Source organism: Mesoplodon bidens (assembly GCF_964165515.1).
Source record: "Mesoplodon bidens genome assembly, chromosome: 17".
Lineage (NCBI taxonomy): Eukaryota > Metazoa > Chordata > Mammalia > Artiodactyla > Ziphiidae > Mesoplodon > Mesoplodon bidens.
The window spans coordinates 74,099,176-74,118,091 of record NC_138174.1 but is presented as its reverse complement, the minus strand read 5'-3'; the positions used below and the strand labels follow the sequence as shown (position 1 = coordinate 74,118,091).

Below are 18,916 nucleotides of genomic sequence, written 5' to 3'. Positions count from 1 at the left end.
TGTGTTCAAGGAAAGAGTGCTTGCTAATATGTTCACTTCTCTATTTTTTACAAATGACAAAACTTCTCACCCAGTGTATCCCGGGATGCTGCTGTGCTAGCAAGTATTACTAATGTCCTGATGGTATACTTTTGATGCCCCAATACTCCTGTGTTCCTAGTGAGACCTGGGAAACCTGGACTCCTGAGGCCAATAATTTCAGCTACACCCAGCCATATCTCATTAACCCAACCATTCACTTATGCACACACTCACTTGCTAGAAGCACAGATTTGGAGTTATTAGTAGCCTGATAAAAATATTTACTGAATGAATGAATCTATTTCCTACAGGAAATGTCATCAAAACAAACAATGTTCTTATTAGTTTGGAAGACCTTCCCAAGCAATATGCTTTTCCTACGATGGTTGAGATGCAAATGTTTTCAATTTATTCAACAGTTGCATGACTCAAATTGTATGACAGATATTTTGCACACTGGTTAGTATCTAAGGGATTTAACTTACTATAAATTCTGTGAGTGAGATTGTTACCACAAGCTAATGTTTGGACATCAACAAGTTTAGCTTAAATCTCCATATATATGTAACCTGAGTTATATTTTCTACTATTACCACTAAGGCTTTCTTTAACATAACATATTATGTATTTTTTGTAAATCAGTTGTAATATTGATAAATTATTATGAACACTGCTGGATCACATTCACCCATATAAATTATTAGAAGTTAAAGTTTGCTTCTTCTTCATGGTATATTAGTATCTAGTGAGAAATTAGTTTGTGCAATAGTAACTCAAGATATATTAGCTACAGCCAAGCATCAATTCAGAGAAAGAACTCTGCTACCCATCCTTCATACATTAAAATGAAATATAATTTATAGAGAAAAATAAAATATAAAATGTAATTTTGCTTTATATCTACTAACTGTAGAAAACAAACACAATTACCCTAGACTCATGAAACTGTATGCTGATAAGAACTATATAATATTAAGAAAATAGTATTAAGTCCATTCTATAAAGAATGTTTATAAGTTTTGATTATTTCTCCAATGATTCTGACTACAACACGCAGAGTTCTGAGGAATGTAGGTTATGAATGTGTCCTTCTAAAAGTAAATGTTTTCTTTCAACCACAAACATATTTGTTTAGTAAGACGATTCCATTAAAAGTCAAGTTACATAATGTTAGTACATAATCTGAAAACAAAACAAAACAAAATATGAAATGATGCATTGATCATAAAATAATTCTTTAAAAATAACCCAGAACATTATTTTACCTGGCCATACTTTGCTGCCAAGTGGAGTGGGGTCCAGTACTGATTATCTGCTACATTGAGATCCCCTCCATGTTCCAGAAGAAGACATACCACTTCCTTGTAGCCACTTGCACATGCCATATGCAACTGCAACGAAGAGATATTTTGTCATTTAACTTAAAAAATCAGGGACAGCAACGTAGTTTATTCAGTGGTTGAAAGACACCCATTTAATAAAGTATTGGGTCTAAAACACAGAGACCTTTTAAAAAGAACACATATGTAATTTTATTTGGTACGAGTGGATGTCATCATTCTTTGAAAAAAGGGTTATGGGTTAATTATTTATTATTTTCCTTCTGACCCTGACAATGTGCACTTTTCCATGTAATTCCTATTTCCCTCTCCAGTGCCCCTTTCTACTATAATCTGAATACTTGTAAATACAAAATATAATATCTCAGTGATTTACCACTTCTTGCCCCAAAGTCACACATGTACTGACTAGCTCTAAAATTCCAGCCCTGTATTTGGTGTTACAGGAGGGGGACTCAAAGATATAAATGACCACAGGAAATGTGATCACTGCCATGGTTACATACATGTAAAAGGGACAGGAGCACTAGAAAGGATGAATTAATGCCAACAAGCTCTAAAATGATTATGTAGCTAATACATTTTAATATTCTCCCAGTTGAGTTTCTCAGTGCAAACTGAAGCTTAGAAATGAAGCCTCAGGAACTACCACGATGAGATCAGGGTTTGGAGGAATGTTTCAAATTTTCCTATGGGGGAATTCCTGTTTCTTGGCAACAGGCTTTATTTGTAAGAAAATTATCATCCTCCTCAATTTAAACTAGGTTATTAAGTAACTACATGGTGGAATTTGTAATCATAATAATTAAGAAGAGGAATCTATAAGGAAAGGAAAAAGAAGAACTAATTTAAAAGTAGTAAAAACAACAACTTTTAGGTTTTGTAGCATGGAATCTTGTAGCTCGACTCCTTGTCATTTTTATTACAAAGACAAGATTACAGTAAAGTCAAAAGGGCTTATTCAATATAAATTTTGATAAAATTCAGAAAAAAGTTTGCTTTTCTATCTTTGGACTTAATTATGCTCCTCAATCTACAGTGACATTTATATATTTATGTTTTGTATGTAATTTCAACTACATTAGAACAACAAATAATTCAATCTAACTTAAGGTATAAACATTAAGAGATTGTCACACTTGGTTACACACAGAATTCATCTCGTTAACATTCCAGCAAACCATCCCTAGAATGATATATCCACAGATATTTTAGAGAAATATGATTTTACGTATTTTCCTAAAGAACTCATCTTTCTCCTGCTTCTAAATTTATTTCATATTATCTGAATAATCAGTCAGTGACTGGCAAGTTACCCTGCTATATGAACTAACATCTGGATTTCAGATGTTCACTTGTAGCATAAGCCTGCATGAAGAATGGGTCCACTAGTTGGTTAGCGCCTCATACTAATGATGAAAAGTTCGTAGGATCAACCCCTTCGTGAGTAGATTTGTTTTCCATGTAGCAAAACTCCGGTTCCACCATTCAGAACTTAGCCCAACTCTCACCCAAGTCATCCCCTGAGCTGCTCATGAGGTAAAGACTAAAAGGAAAACCGTCTTGGCTAACTTAGCAGCAAAGCAATACAAAGCTGGAGCTACCCGTGCCATCTAGGGCAGCAGGCACATTTAATCCTTGGTCATCTCAGGATAAAAGCCAAACACCTAACTTTTTTTAAAAGTATGGTTGATATACAATGTTGTGTTAGTTTCAGGTATACAGAAGTGATTCAGTTTTATTATATACATATATATTCTTTTTCAGATCCTTTTCCCTTATAGGTTATTACAAAATACTGAATATAGTTCCCTGTGCTATATAGTAGGTCCTTGTTGTTTGTCTATTTTATATATAGCAGTGTGTATACGTTAATCCAAAACTCCTAATTTATCCCTCCCCCTCTTTCTCCTTTTGGTAATCATAAGTTTGTTTTCTATGTCTATGGGTCTACTTCTGTTTTGTATATAAGTTCATTAGTATCATTTATCATATGGCATATGTGTGGAATCTAAAAAATGGCACCAACTTTGAGTCACTCCACTTCATCGCAAGAGATAACAGAATATTTAAAAATCATCCTAGTAACATATCAGGAGTTTAGAGCCATTACTTTAATTCAACTGGCAATCACGTTCTGTATCATTAAGTCACTAGACCTATGGGTGGGTACCGTTTCTCATCATGGAAGGTCGACTTCAAGTTAAAAATTTTTAACTTAAAAGTGTCTATTTTCTGAAATGGAATTTATAGTCCTGCTTTGTCCTGACCATGGCTGGAAGGTATGGGTGCCAAAATGTGTAAGTGTTGATCACATGACATCTTAGAATATTCCTCTCCTGCTATGAGAACCACAGAGGCAGTGGTTGTTCCCGTAGAGAATTAGCAACAGCTTTTTGGAAGCACAGTCCTCATGGAAAGTTATCACAAGCTGGAAATCACCTACCCAGTTACAACACAGAACAGGACATTAAAGTGGTTTCACAAACATCCTGCATAAAAGTTCTAAATTATTTCTTCTTTTCAGAACAACCTATGGGACAGTCATCATCCCAATTTTGCAGCTGGAGAAGTTGTGGATTAGATCACTGAGGTAACTGACCCAGGGAAGCAGGGCCACCATGGGCTGAAGCCACGTTGCGCTGCATGCCCAGCACTCACATTTTGAAATAGCAAAGGCGAGTGGACATCCAAGTTGGCCGGGCTACAAGGATAACGCTGCAGTGTGAATGCGCCTAACAAACCTTGCATTCACTCCACAATTTATTTGTTTAAACATGCAAATGCTCTTCCTGTAAACCTCCCCTGCCTCACATACCAATTCGGTATTATAATGTTCGTCTCTAGAACACGTGCACAATTTACACACTTGCTTGTTTCCCCTGGCACACTAGCAAGGTTGGCATGGCTGTGTGTGTGAAGCGTGGCTTATTGCTACCTTGCATACTAATGAGGCGAAGCTCATAGGATCGACCCCTTTATGAAAAGATTTGTTTCCATGCAGCAAAACTCCAGTTCCACCATTTAGAACATAGCCCCTCTCTCACCCAGTCATCTCCTCAGCTGCTTATGAGGCAAAGACTTAAAGGAAAACTGTCTTGGCTTGCTTAGCAGCAAAGCTATCCACCGCAGGAGCTACCAGTGACATCTAGGGTGGCCGGCACATTTAATCCTAGGTCATCTCAGAACAAAAGCCAAACACCTAACTTTGAGTCATTCCACTTCATCACAACAGAAGATTTTAAAATCATCCTAATAAAAAATCAGTGAGGCCTGACTCCATGCAAGTTGGAAGTTTTCATTATTATATATGTCCAGACAGTCTAATCTCTAAATCGAGGCTATGTACGGTGACAGAAAGTAACCACAAAAGCTTTATTCCCTAGATGTGACCAGAAAACTGATGACACTGGCTAAGTCTTCTTCCAGAAGTGCTACCGAAATAAAAAAAAAGGAAACAAAAATAAAATTGCTTGATATTTTGCACTTCATGGATAATTAATTATTTTCCAACAAACCAAGTAAATATGGCTCAAGGCCAGATGTGATATATCAAATTCTGTGACAAAACAGGAAATAACTAGCTTCTTGATAACATATATACTAGTTATCAGTGCTTTCAAAGAGTATTTATGTACCTGAACTCAGGAACTCCTTTTCATATGCTCTGTAACGTGGCTTTTTTGGGGGGAACTGTATCCATTTCTGAAGCTTTTGTTTTCTTTTAAGAAGAATATTAATATAAACTAAGAGATCTTTTTAAAAGAGCTATCTTGGTGGTGGGAGGGATAAATTAGGAGTTTGGGATTAACATATACACACTACTCTATATAAAACAGACAAACAACAAAGTTCTCCCGTGTAGCACAGGGAAGTATACTCAATATCTTGCAATAACCTAGAGCAGAAAAGAATCTGAAAAATAATATATATATGGATAACAGAATCACTGTGCTGTACACCTGAAACTAATACAACACTGTAAATCAACTATACTCCAAAACATTTTTTAATAAAAATTTTGAAAAAGAGCTACTTTATGTTTGTTTTCTTATCGCATGTTCTAAAAAAGGAAGAAAAAGCAACATAAAAACCATCTTACTAGGAGTTGATCCTCCTCTGACAGTTTCACCTCTTTTTTTTTTTTTTTTTCCGGTGTGCAGGCCTCTCACTGCTGTGGTCTCTCCCGTTGCGGAGCACAGACTCTGGACGCACAGGCTCAGCGGCCATGGCCCATGGGCCCAGCCGCTCCGCGGCATGTGGGATCTTCCCGGACCGGGCACGAACCCGCGTCCCCTGCATCGGCAGGCGGACTCTCAACCACTGCGCCACCAGGGAAGCCCCAGTTTCACCTCGTTTGCACATACAGTGTAACAGTGTGGGGCATTATGCCTAATTTTGAACCACAACTGACATTCCAACTCAGGAGGTGGAAATCCGTCTGCAGCCAAGACTGGCTTCTTATCATTATCAGCAACAATAGTCAGCAACACACCATCCACATGCCCTTTACAGAAAGACAACTCCAGGAGTGGCAGCTATTAACATAATCGACCAACCAACTCAGACAAAAGAATCAAAGAATCTGCCATTTGCCAAATGCTGTGATCCGCAGGGAAGGACTTCTGTTCACCGTGACTTTCTTCATATAAAGCTCAAAGATGATCACAACCTCAATAATAAAACAAGGGCTTCCCTGGTGGCACAGTGGTTGAGAGTCTGCCTGCCGATGCAGGGGACACGGGTTCGTGCCCCGGTCCGGGAAGATCCCACATGCCGCGGAGCAGCTGGGCCCCTGAGCCATGCCCGCTGAGCCTGCACGTCCGGAGCCTGTGCTCCGCAACGGGAGAGGCCACAAAGGTGAGAGGCCAGTGTACTGCAAAAATAAATAATAATAATAAATAATAATAAAACAAGATTTAGTTATTACAGAATAGTTATATGTCACACTGTGTTCTCTGTTCAATAAAAAAAGTGACCAGGAATGTCAAAATTGCAGATGGTTGAAAATTATAGCAATTTATTGCTGTGTATTGATTCTTTTAATAGCTTATCTTCTGAGGTATGTAGGTCCTTTTATTGAGTGGGGATTGAAGCCCATGTGCTGTTTTTATTTAGCTGTGATTTCCCAAAAAACAACATGAAGTTGTAATATCTTCTGCCAAACAAAGAAACACAGACTCCACTGGGTTTTTAGTATGCGGTAGATGTGTTCATTAACGTAGTTCCTGCCTTAAATGAGCCGTTAATTAAATAGCCCACTCTCGTCTGGAGTTTGACCTCACTGTCCCACCAAAGCTGTCCCGATGAGAAGACTGAGGCCTCCAAGTTACCAAGTCTGGCAGCTGAGTCTCCACCTCCATCTACCTGACCTCTCAGCAGTGTTTACTTGATAGTTAATCAACCCTCCTCCTCCTCCTCACGCTTTCTTTACTGGGCTCCCGGGACATCTCATACTCTTGGTCTTCCTCCCACCTTGGGAGTTCCTCTTCTCATCTCATTTCTGTATCTTCCTCTTTTCTGGTTCTCCATGGCTCAGTCCCCAATCCTCTTTCCTTCTGTATCAAATCAGTGACTTCATCCAGGGTCAAGGGCCTCAATAGCATGTACATGCTAAAGATCTCCAAACTGCTTCTCCAGTCCATGCATCGCCCAAATTCCAGACTCCAATATCCAACCACGGACTCAGCATCTCCATGACATCGGCTAAGAGGCACTTATAACTTCACATTTCCAGAATCCAGCCTGATCTTCCCTGCTCTGAGCCCGGTCCTGACCCTTCTCTATGTCATTTGGTGTCAACTCCATCATTCCAGTTGTTCAAACTAGAAATACCGGAGTCATTCTGAAGTCTTTTCTTCCTCTCTCGTCACATTCCGGTCAGGAAATCCCAATGGACCTTCTTTCAATGTAGACCAAAATGAGCCACTTCTCATCACTCCAGCATCTACCATCTTGGTCTGAGTTGCATCATCGCTTGTTAGATTAAAGCAAAAGCCCTCGAACTGAACTCACAGCTTCACCCTCATCCTTTGACAGTCCATCCTTATCACAGCAGTCAGAATGAGGGGTCCTTTTAGAACAGGAGTAGGATCCTCTCTTCAGAACTCTTCAATCTATTCCCATCTCACACAGCGTAACTGCCACAGTCCTCGCATAGGCCCACAAGACGCTGTGTGATCTGGTCCTGGTTACCCCCATCCTCCGGTTTTCTCTGCTCATCCACACTAGCCTCCGTGCTGTTTATCAATCACACCATACCTGGCCCTGCCTCAGGGCCTTTGCACTTACACTGTTTAGCCTGGAATGCTCCTCCTTCGCACCTACAGTGTGCACAGACTTCTTTCAGGCCATCACTCGGAACTCTTCTTGAGAGTGACACCTTACCTGTCTACCTATGCAAAATGTCAACCGTTTACCCAGCATGCCCCGTCTTGTTTTACTGTTTCTCATTTGCATTTATTATTAGTAATATGCTATATATTTAGCTCATTTATATTGTATATTACCTGTCTTCCCCCAATGACATGTGAGCCCATGACAAAAGGACTTTTGTGGTTTTGTTCACTATGATTTTGTTCACAGATCATGGTCAGTAAATAGTTCCTCAATAAACTAGTTGGAATGTTTTTACATTTGAATGTGTTATTTTTCAATAAACTCTAAACATGCTTTGTTTTCTTTTCCTACAGCTTAGAGTTCCATTTTTCATAGTCTTCTGAAATTTACATCCCAAAGGCCAACATCAGTATCTAGGAAGATAATTCTATCGAGAAGTCTCAAGGCACTTACTTTGCACTTAATAAGTCTATAAAGCTATCAGGTGTCACACAACTCATATCCATTTGGTTACGTTGCTCTCCTCATCTACTGTGCTCAACCTCACACCATATTTTCCCCATGGTAGAAACTGGGCCACTTTCTAAAATTGGTTCCAACCACTCCTATGCACCCCATGCTTCAAGCTCATAATCCCTTCTGCTGCCCTAATTTACTTTCCTAAAACTTAATACATTTATTTATTTCCACAATCATTAATTTTAACACCAGCATGCCCAGCCCAGGTAACTGATATGGGTCAATAGGACCAAACGTTCTTATTTTGATGATTAGACATTGTGTTTACATTAAAATTAATCCAAATTTAATTCTTGTATGTTTAATTTTCTGCAGCTGTGCCTGATAGCAAATAAATAAATAAATAAATAATGACAGGAGTTTGCTTGAATTTAGAAATTCATTCATCAGAGTTACTCAGTTCCTTTTGCTTAAAATTAAAATGAAAACATTCTCCTGTAAGTTCCATCTCAGAAATCACATTGACAAAATAATGGATAAAAATTACTCTAAATTTGTAGGAAAAACATGCATAGAAGGAAGGCTTAAAGAGAATATATCAACAGATAAACGTTGGGTGGTGGTATAAGTGATTTGCATTTTCCTCTTTGCATGTTTGTTTTGCAAAATTTCTGCAATAAATATGTATTACTTTTATAATCAGAAAAATAAAAAAAATATTATTTAGAAGTTAATTGTGTATAATTCTATGTTTTAGAAATCAACGTATGTTCTCAACTTAAGCAGCATCTCCTAGTGAAGTGTGGTAACTTACCAGTGTTACACCATCATTATTTTTCTCATTAACATTTCCTCCACATGACAAGAAGTGTTTGACGTCTGTTAGCATACTCATTGGTCTCTGAAGCTTCATCTGCCGCAGTGATGTCAGATCCACTCCTAGGGGGGAAAAGAGCCTTTTTCAAACAGAATGTACACTGCTTCTCAGCTGCAGGGGGTAAAAATTTAATTTTATCTTATATTTTTCAACGTGTTCCTCTTTGAAGCTCCTCTTCCAATTTGAATTCTCACTCAAAGCATCCATAATTGTTTCTCTTGGCATGCAGTCTTATTTCCAGCTAGAGTCTTGAATAATTTTCCTCTTATTATATCCCAAAATGTGATAGGATGCCTTAGCCCTGGCAGGCAGGCTTTCAGTGGATTTCTGTTTTAGTATAAATCATCAGCATAGACTGCCTAAAGTATTGTCAAGTACCTGCATTGAATTGAAATGAGGTGTAAAGACATACTTTTTGTTCCCTATGATTTTCCTCATTAAAATAGTTGCTCCTAAAAGCAATGCATTGTCCTGGAATAGAAAAAGGATTTAGCAGGAAAACTGGAAAATTCTGAGTAAAGCCTGTAGTTTACTTAATAGTAGTGTACCAATGTTAACTTCTTAGTTTGGATGAATACACCACAGCTGTGTACATTTTTAATGTTAGGGGAATCTGGATGAAGGGTATCTCAGACCTCTCTGTACTATTTTTGCAACTTCCCTTCAAATTATTTTTTAAAGGCTGCTCCAAATGATTGTTTCATGACTATTAATGTTAATAAGGAGAAATAAACTAAAATTGAGTGAAGACTTATAGCCTGGCTTCAATGAGGTGGGTGATTTATGCAGAGAAGACTCACTTCAGCTCACCTGCTTATACCTCTATCCAGTATATATTTCAACCTGAGCTTTTGTGGTGGTGTAATCTCCATGGTAGCATATATCTCTGCATTTCTGCATCCCCTGTTCCTAACGTTGGTTCCTGGACATAATAGGTGTTTACTAAGGGGAAATAATCCACTTCATTCCAAGTGAAAGTAATAATAACAGTCATAGTGATATTAATGATGCTGATGAAGATGATTCTGCTGCTGCTGAGGAGATGACATCTGTCCCTCAGCAAGTGTTTGCTATGAGCCAGCCACACTTCTGAGCAATTTTTATCTCTTGATTGAGTCCTTGCCACAAACATGGAGAGAGAGCAGTGGGCTTGAGCAAAAAGGCTGGAGTGAGGGCTTCCCTGGTGGCACAGTGGTTGAGAGCCCGGCTGCCGATGCAGGGGACATGGGTTCGTGCCCCGGTCCAGGAAGATCCCACATGCCGTGGAGCGGCTGGGCCTGTGAGCCATGGCCGCTGAGCCTACATGTCCGGAGCCTGTGCTCCGCAACGGGAGAGGCCACAACAGTGAGAGGCCCGCGTACGGCAAAAAAAAAAAAAAAAAAAAAAAAAAAAATGGCTGGAGTGATCCTCCTGCCTGTGCCTGGTCTGTGGCCGACCTCCCCAGGGTGACTCTGGGAAAGCTACTTAGCCTGACTGTCTGTATCTCTGTATCCTCCGTCACTCAGATAATAATATGTATCCCAAAGGAACAAAGCTATGGGTAATGTTTATAAGACCTGTCTGTGTGGCACAGCCCAGCATGGTGCCCATCGGCTGTCATGTCCTCCTAGAGCACACCACACCTACCTCCCTGCATTCCTTGTTCTCCGAGCCTGGATTAACTCCAGAGCAGAAATGCTCTGGAGTTCTAGTGCTGTGTCTTGCACTTACTATTTGTGCCAGTGGGGGCAGGTAACATCCTCTGCCTCAGTTTCTTCATCTGCAAAAGGGGCTGACAGTTCATTTCACCAGTTGTCATGAGCATGAGTCAAAACACATACAGCATATAAAACAGTATTTAGCTTGCTGGAAGCACTTAATGAAAGGGACCTGTCATTTCATGATTACTCAGCCTTCTGGTACATGGATCACCTGCTACGCATTAAGGAGTGTTTTTCTTTACAACAAGGCGGCAGGGAAAAAACAAACAAAATAAAACCAAATGCAATATTTGAATAGTGTAGCTTGTTTCAAACACTCAGTTCAAAGCAAACCCATTTTAGTAGAAACATGAATGAGAAACACCAAAGCCACACCTCAGCTTCCTAATCATCAGAAGCCATTTCAGAAGAACTAACAAATTTCCCTAATAGACACATTGGAGGTTTCTAAACAACCAGCTAAAACTGTCACTCTATTCCTATTTTTAGGATTATGGAAACTGACATGTGAGTAATATCTGGAAAACACTATTTCTCAGATGTCAGTGTTCAATTTTGCATGCTGAAGTAGCAGAAAAACTTAATGGTTGCCCTACTCTAAGGCTATATTATTTTAACTTTTATAATATTGCATGTTTACTGAAGTGGTATGCATCTTTTAGAGAATTATTTAAACATGTAATTAAAATTGAGTGATAAAAAAATAGGGCTCAAAGATGAAAGACACAACTTAAAACAGAGATTAACTGTCACTCATTTCAGACTCATGCACATTACAACATATTATGTGGAAACAATCTATTTCTTGTGACTGTTGTGAAGATATGAGGGGAATATTATGACTCGTACCCCATTATTTTAAAATTTTATTTTGAATCAAATATGATACCAATTAAGATGTGATTTTTAGATTTTTCTGACATGTTCAGGGAAAAAAACCCCACAGATCTATTTTTGGTAAGACAATAGAATGGAAATTCCATCACTTCTTGGTCAAATTTCTTAAGATGCTTCTGGAAAAAAAATCCAAACAAGATGACTACAGCCCAGTGCTTCCCTGGTGGCACAGTGGTTGAGAGTCTGCCTGCCGATGCAAGGAACACAGGTTCGTGCCCCAGTAAGGGAAGATCCCACATGCCACAGAGCGGCTAGACCCGTGAGCCATGGCCGCGGAGCCTGCGCGTCCGGAGCCTGTGCTCCGCAACAGGAGAGGACACAACAGTGAAAGGCCCGCATACCGCAACAAAAATAAATAAAAGATGACTACAGCCCATAAGAAATCTATTATTTTGTAGTGGATAACGGGCCAATCCTCTCTTTTTGAAAAGAAGTTCAGTTTTATTTTCATACTTGAAAAAATTAATACATGCCCTGCTTAGATTTACTATTTTGAAAGGAATTTAGTAATTTTTTGTTTAATTTAGGACATAAGAAACAAACCATTTACCTGAAATGCACAAGTTAATACATGGGATACTAATTATTACTGCCTGATTACATTTGATTATATCAATAAAAGCTTGTGAAGAAGCAAAACTACATTAACATCTCAGGTCAATCTGAACCTTATCTTAACCTTCCTTAACTGTCCCTCTCAAGGTAATATTGTTTTGTAACGATTCAGCTTTTCCTTTTCTCCATTATCAATCCTGTATCAGGGGTACTCTGTGCTGCTATCACAGATAATTTTATCATTATGCTATGACATGACCCATCCCATGGTTGTACCCTGGGGTTCCCTAAGCTCCAAGAATTGCACCTAATCTCAATTTCTGTCGCTATGGTAAGCTTCCAAAGAGATCCAAGACTTGATGGAAGCAAAAAAGTTAAGCAGGCAAATAATGAAAGTTGTTCTAGCAAAGAGAAATAAACCAGTTTAAGCCAAAACGGTGTCGTAACCTCTACCAAATCCTTTCCCCCAACTCCGACCACAGGCTTAATGTGGGACTGTCCCGGGCAAATCGGGATCACTGTCACCCCAATAATGGAACGATTCTGAAGGGGTTGGTGAAGGAATAGCATTTTGAATGAACTTTGTTAAGCAGGAGAAACATACAAGGTCATTTGCAGACTGATGAGTCTGGGAGTCTCTGGAAAATGCAGAGGGAGGGCTAAGTCTGGAGTTAAGAAGACCAGTTTCCAAGGCTGTTCCAAAATAGAAAGACTGGGGTTTTAACCAAGGCAGTAATAGCGCAGCTGGTGAGATAAGTGTACTTATTAGAAAGATGTCAAGGAAAGAATCTGTAAGATTTGGTGACATTTCGATGTGAGGGATTCAGGAGAAGAAAAGTGATGTTCAGATACTCAGATTTCTGGGTGTAAAGGTAAAGAGAATACAGAGAGAGTATGAAAGCACAACATGAAGGTCCATTCTGGACACGATATTTCAACTTGTCTGACATACAAGTCAAAGACACAAGACACGTAATGAAATTGCAGGTACAATGCAGAAGGTCTTGAAAGATATCTAAGCTGCAAGAGTAACCCTGGGGTCAGGTAGGTGCTAAGGACACTAGGAAGAGGGGAAGATGACCAGGGACAGTGTGTAGAAAGAAGATGCTCAAAGACAAAGCCTTGGGAACAACCAACATTTTGGCTTCTGGATATGTAAGTGGTGCATCCAAAGGAAACTAAAAGAAGGGAGAAAAACTATGGGAAGATCAGAGCAGGTGAGTCTTTTTATAGGAGAGTGTGATCAAAGTCACTGAATGTCACAGGGAGATGAGGAAATGCAGGAGAGCAGAAAAGTGACAGCTGGATAGAGCACCGAGGGCAGTTGCAATCACCGCAGGGACGTGTCCAGATCAGTAGGGGAGGAAACAACTTCAGTGGGCTCAGTAGAGGAAATTAAGAACTCAGAAGAATAAATATGAGCTGCTTTTTCTCAAAGGATGGATTTGAAAGAAAGGAGAAAGGGCCATGGGTGACGATATATGAAGGGCAGAGTCAAAAGCTTTTGTTTTACTCTTCAGGGACTTGGAAACATAGACCTATACGTTTTTTTCCATGGTGAGCATCTTTTCTGGACACCTTGAGCTCTCCCTGCAGTGCTTCTTTCTCTGCTGGCTCATTTAATAATCAGTTGCTTTCCTTGAATGCCAACTGGCTTGTCGTGCACCGGAGATCTCATCTGCATCAGAGGCTTGATCAGAACTCCTTGCTGTCTTGTTTTCTAACCCAGGAAGCTGAGGCAGTGAGCTGAGGTTAATTGCTGTGACCAGGGGTACAGTGTACGCCGGTGGCGACAGCACAGTTAGAACATGTGACCAGTGATTTTCCATGTAATCAGCATGCTCGCTACCTGGCCTGTCTTCTTCCACATGTGTCCTCACGTGACAGTGTGATAAGTACTCCGATTTGAAGCTGGATGATGCAGAGTGAGAATTCAAGGTTTTTCACCGCCTAGTTAGAAGAACGCAGTGCACCAAATAATGAAAATCCCATCTTGGAACATTAGACATTTCTAACAGTATCAGCCCATGCTGTCACAACTGATAACGCTAAAAGCGCACCAATGGGACGGGGGAGGATGCAGAGGATACATTGAATTAGACAGTATTTACTGGAACTATGGCAGCTGATCCAGATAAGGAGGAAGGATGTGGGTAGAAATGGAACCAGACTGTGAATGGGGTGAAGGAGGGGCAGAGAGATGAAAGGCAGAGGCCAGTGCAACAGCAGGGACAGATGGGAAACGGAATTAAAGCTGTAAGAGATATTAAAGAGCATTTGTTCCCGCAAACAGGTATCTCACAAACGGATTGTGACAGCCATCGTCGTGACAGATTTTCTCCTAACCATTCAGAGTCAGTATCTCCTTCTCATTTTTTTTCCTTAATCATTTTGAAATCAGCCTCTTAAAGGAATACACTTAGTTTTCTTTATATGGAATAGTAATACTGCTCTTGCAAACCCTCAATGTTCTTAGCAAACAAAATCCCCCCATGAGTTGGAAAGGTGAAGAAGTAAAGTTCATTCTTTTGCAAAGAAAGATACTTCATTTTAGTTTCCAAAGGGAAAAATACATGACTGTAGCTATTACAGATTCAGAACAATGAGAAGAACAGGAAACGATCCCACAGAACTGGCACAGATAAATAAGACAGCCACGTTCTTCACTCAGATTCAGAATCGTGCACTCCAAGTTAGGTTTTGCAAAGATCCAAATGATAAACTTCCCAGCAGTGGAACAACAAGTCATAGCTGACGAGATGCGAGAAAGCGTAACGTCCCTTCTGTAGGAGTGGGTACCAGGGAGTGACTCTACCCCATGGCCTGTCATCTGGGGCCATGACTTGGTGACCCTCAGAACCACAGCACAGCTCACAGTTTCTCCAATGAAGATAACATTGCTTACCTTGCTTTCAGAATTAACGAGACAAGTTTTTTTTAGGAACCCACAGGTGCTAAGTACTAATTATTATTGTTCTAAGCCCTCCTGAGAATAAACCTTTTGAGACAAGTGATCTGGAGCAGGGACAAAGCACAGAGAGCAAAGAGGCAGATGTGCAGGCTTTTCTTAGAGGCAAGAAGCATAGGGTCTCAGGCACCATGTGCCTCTTAAATATGTTGAACTTTTTCTCTGACAAAAGACCGTACTTACAGGCATTGGAATTTCTTTGGTGTTCTTTATACCTGAAGAGCTGAAATACAAAAAATAAACGACGGGGCATATACTCCTTTAGTTTAAGACCATATGGGGCTCAGGGTTCTAAACGCCTCACACATCGCCAAGGCTGAACTCACTCATGAAATTATACACTCAGGCTGTGCAATTAAACGTTCTTTATCAACAAATACATTTGGGAGCCCAGCCTCGTTTCAGCCGGCACCATGACCGTGGGGCTTTCTTCTGACAAGGGTTGAGTTTCCATGTGTCCCCAAGAGTGGATGTTGGGATGCTGTGCAAACTGCCCTTGATTTTAGCCCTCACTCACCTGCTTGGGATTCTTCGGGGGCAGGGTGCTCCTAAGAGAACACACTTCACATGACCTCACGCTCATTAACTCAAAATTCAGTTGTGCTGGTTCACTTCCCTTCCCCTCCCAGTGGAGGATAGATTATAATTACAAACCCAGTCTGGCTAATTATGGACTTTGGATGCCTGTTAAAATGTCCCTACACGGTTGGTCTCCAGATTTCTGCCAGCTTGCAAAACTGCATTGACTAAACCAACTATGAAACGCTGCACAGAACAAGACCTCCTTTCACACAATCGAGGGAAACGACGTCCGTCTGAAATCCTGTAAGCACACCTAAAATATATACACTTAAATTCTACCACCCTATCTCTTCTTCCATCTTCCTATGGGTTTTCAAGGCATCTGCCTACCATGTTCATCCAGGTAGGTCAACAGGATGGAGCTCGATTCTGTCCCTTCTGTGGCATAGTCCAGTGGGATATTTCCATTGACGTCCTGGAGAAGGACATTAGCTCCAGCCTGTAAGTGAAAACGAACAGATTTCACATTATATATACTGTTAACATAGAGAGCAGATCCAAACTTTCATTTCTATCTTATTCAGGAAACAGACCCAGAAAAGTTTACATTAGATACAGCCGGCAGGATCACATAGCAAATTGGAATTATTTTTTAAGACAAATTATATTAGATACTTTGTGAGAAACTCTCATGGTCCAAAAAGTTTCAACTGACCCTTGACAGGCAAGACCTTATAGCTGCAAGTACTCCTCCCCACCCCACTTGCCAAAACCAAAGTATCCAATCCCTGGCTGCTAAACCGGGCACGCCTCTATGCTGGCTGCCCTAGACACTCCTGGTTGTCCTAACACAACAGAAGTGGCCCTGCCTTCAGAGTCTGAACGGAGAACTCCTGTATGAACTTTGACTGATCTTCCCCAAACTATCCTGTTAAATCTTTAAGCTTCTTGCTCTCCACAGAAACTCACTTGAGAGCTGTTCTCACACTACAGTCGTTTTAAAAAAGGCTGAGCTAATGGCTTCTGGTTGATTTTCCTCTTTCCAAAAACTGTTTTCCAGCATAATCTGTAGACATGAATGGATGGAATACATTAAATACGAGTATCACACACCTTTTAACTTCAAAGGGCTCTCCCTCGAGCACCTCTGAGCCCACCGCTCGACTCTGTGCTCATCCCAGCCTAAATGCATTGATAGATGCACTTTCATTCTTAAAAAGGCAGTCACATCCATTGTCACTCTTGCTCTATATTCTTTAACGAGCTCCGTAAAATTATTATCAGACAAGACTTCCCGTATGCCTCCTCCCAATAACTGGTCACTAAACTGAGGCCAAACAAATGAAAGTTTCACCCTATTCTTCTTCCTGAATAGGAGTCTGTATTGCAATGTAGATACAGTTAATATGGTTCATATAATATCCAAATTCATAACTTTACATAAAAAGGAACATCACATTAATAGCTTTATATATTAAAATGTGGGGGTTTGCCTTGTGTGTGTGTGTGTGTGTGTGTGTGTGTGTGTGTAAACTGCTTTCCTATGCCTTAGCAAGTCTGCACAGGTTTTCCAAAAGACTGCTGTAATATAGTAAAAAGAAAATTAAAAAGTAGATCAAAGTGGTAGCATATTACCTCCACGTAAGTTGTACTGCTCACCTTACCATCCAGAGTGAATCACATTATATTTTCTATAACCATATGAAGATACTTCTTTATTTGAACAGGTCAAGCTAGATATTTCAGATTTTCCCTTACCTAAGGAAAATGTCATTATAAGGTCCTCAAGATTTCAGATTATCTTCTTAGTGCATTTCATTCTGTTTCAGTTATTCAGAGTTTGAAAAGAAGTTACTTGAGGCAATAGTCTTAAGTAGACTTTGCTAATGATTCCCTTCCTTTAGTCTCCAACCAGAAGAATAATGTTTTGCATATTCACCCAAGCTTCATTGGTTAAAGAATCAATTAAGACACAGAACTACAGGGCATCCTTGCTGATTTCAATACTAAGAAGTGGGAGATAATCAGGTTACTCTTTTTTGCCAATGCATAGACGTTTCAGAGAGGATTTTATCTATATCAAACATCTGGGTGGCAGATGACAGTGAATATAATTGAGTCACATATGATCAAAAACAGCAAAAATAAATAGGCGAGCAACGTAATGCCCAGGGAGAGGGGGCACTGGGGGAGAGTATTTTCTATTCTTTCAGGAGTAATGAGGCTCCTTTAAAGAGAGTCTGAAAGTGAAACGCGGTGCTGAATATTTTAGTTGGGTTCATTCATTGAAATTTCAACCCATTAATCCCCCACTGGTCTGTGCTGCTGAATGACCAGGTGTTATTTCCTGTAGAGAGCTTCCTGGGGGTCGGGAACTTCCCTAATCACAGATCACATCTCATCCCTCTTTACCTGCCCAACGGTGCCTGGGACATATTAGACCCTAAAAACAATTTACTGAAACAAATTGAAAAATAAGCAAACGCTGAACTTAAACTAACTACTAAAAATTGAGACAAAGGATTACGTTTTTCGTGATAATTATTTTTAACTAAATTTTCTGACATTCATTTTTAAGAGTATATACATGAAATTACAAAATCACTCTATGCATACTTAAGTTTCCTGCCTTCACTCTTTCTAGATGGATGACAATTGTGGGAGACATTTTCTCCCTTCTTTCCCCTTTCCATCGGTCCCTCCCTCCCCCTTCCCCCTCCCTCCCCCTTCCTCCTCCTCCCCCCTTCTCCCTCCCCCCTCCCTGCCTCCCTTTCTTTCTTTCCTTGCCACTGGACATGGGTGAGACACCCCAGCTGCGGTGGCTCTACCCCCACTACTCAACTATCTGGTCTTAGTAGATGTCCCTAGAAGAGCTGATTCACATGCCACAAAACATGTATCCACATGATCCCCTGAAAAAGCTGTATTTCTTGACTTAGAATTCTGAAATTGTACATACATATATAAAAACCCTATTGATAAGATTCATGGCTGATTATTATTCTTAGTCTGACTAACTCAGAAGGTAATGTGTTGTTAATGGGTCCCTCTGGAACTAAGACTAAGGCAAGTCCTCCAGTTGGCTTCAAGAAAATAAGTCACGTCATGATTGGTTTCATCAGGGAAGTAAATGTTATATTATGCAAAAGCAAACTCCTCGAATGCTTTTGCAGTTGAGGACTGCATAGCTCCTACTGGGAGCCCTGAATACATTTCCTTTCTCATTATGCAAACTGGA

General features: G+C 40.1%; 1 protein-coding gene across 1 annotated transcript in view; it reads right to left on the bottom strand.

The window, feature by feature from the left end:
• Positions 1-18,916, bottom strand: part of MYO16 (myosin XVI) — a gene marked incomplete at both ends in the record, with an annotated part of 422,412 nt that overhangs the window by 303,522 nt on the left and 99,974 nt on the right. Inside the window, 3 exons of the mRNA XM_081214708.1 lie at positions 1,287-1,412; positions 8,974-9,098; positions 16,069-16,177. Coding sequence (XP_081070834.1) covers positions 1,287-1,412; positions 8,974-9,098; positions 16,069-16,177 — 360 coding nt within the window. The remainder of the gene's footprint in view (positions 1-1,286; positions 1,413-8,973; positions 9,099-16,068; positions 16,178-18,916) is intronic.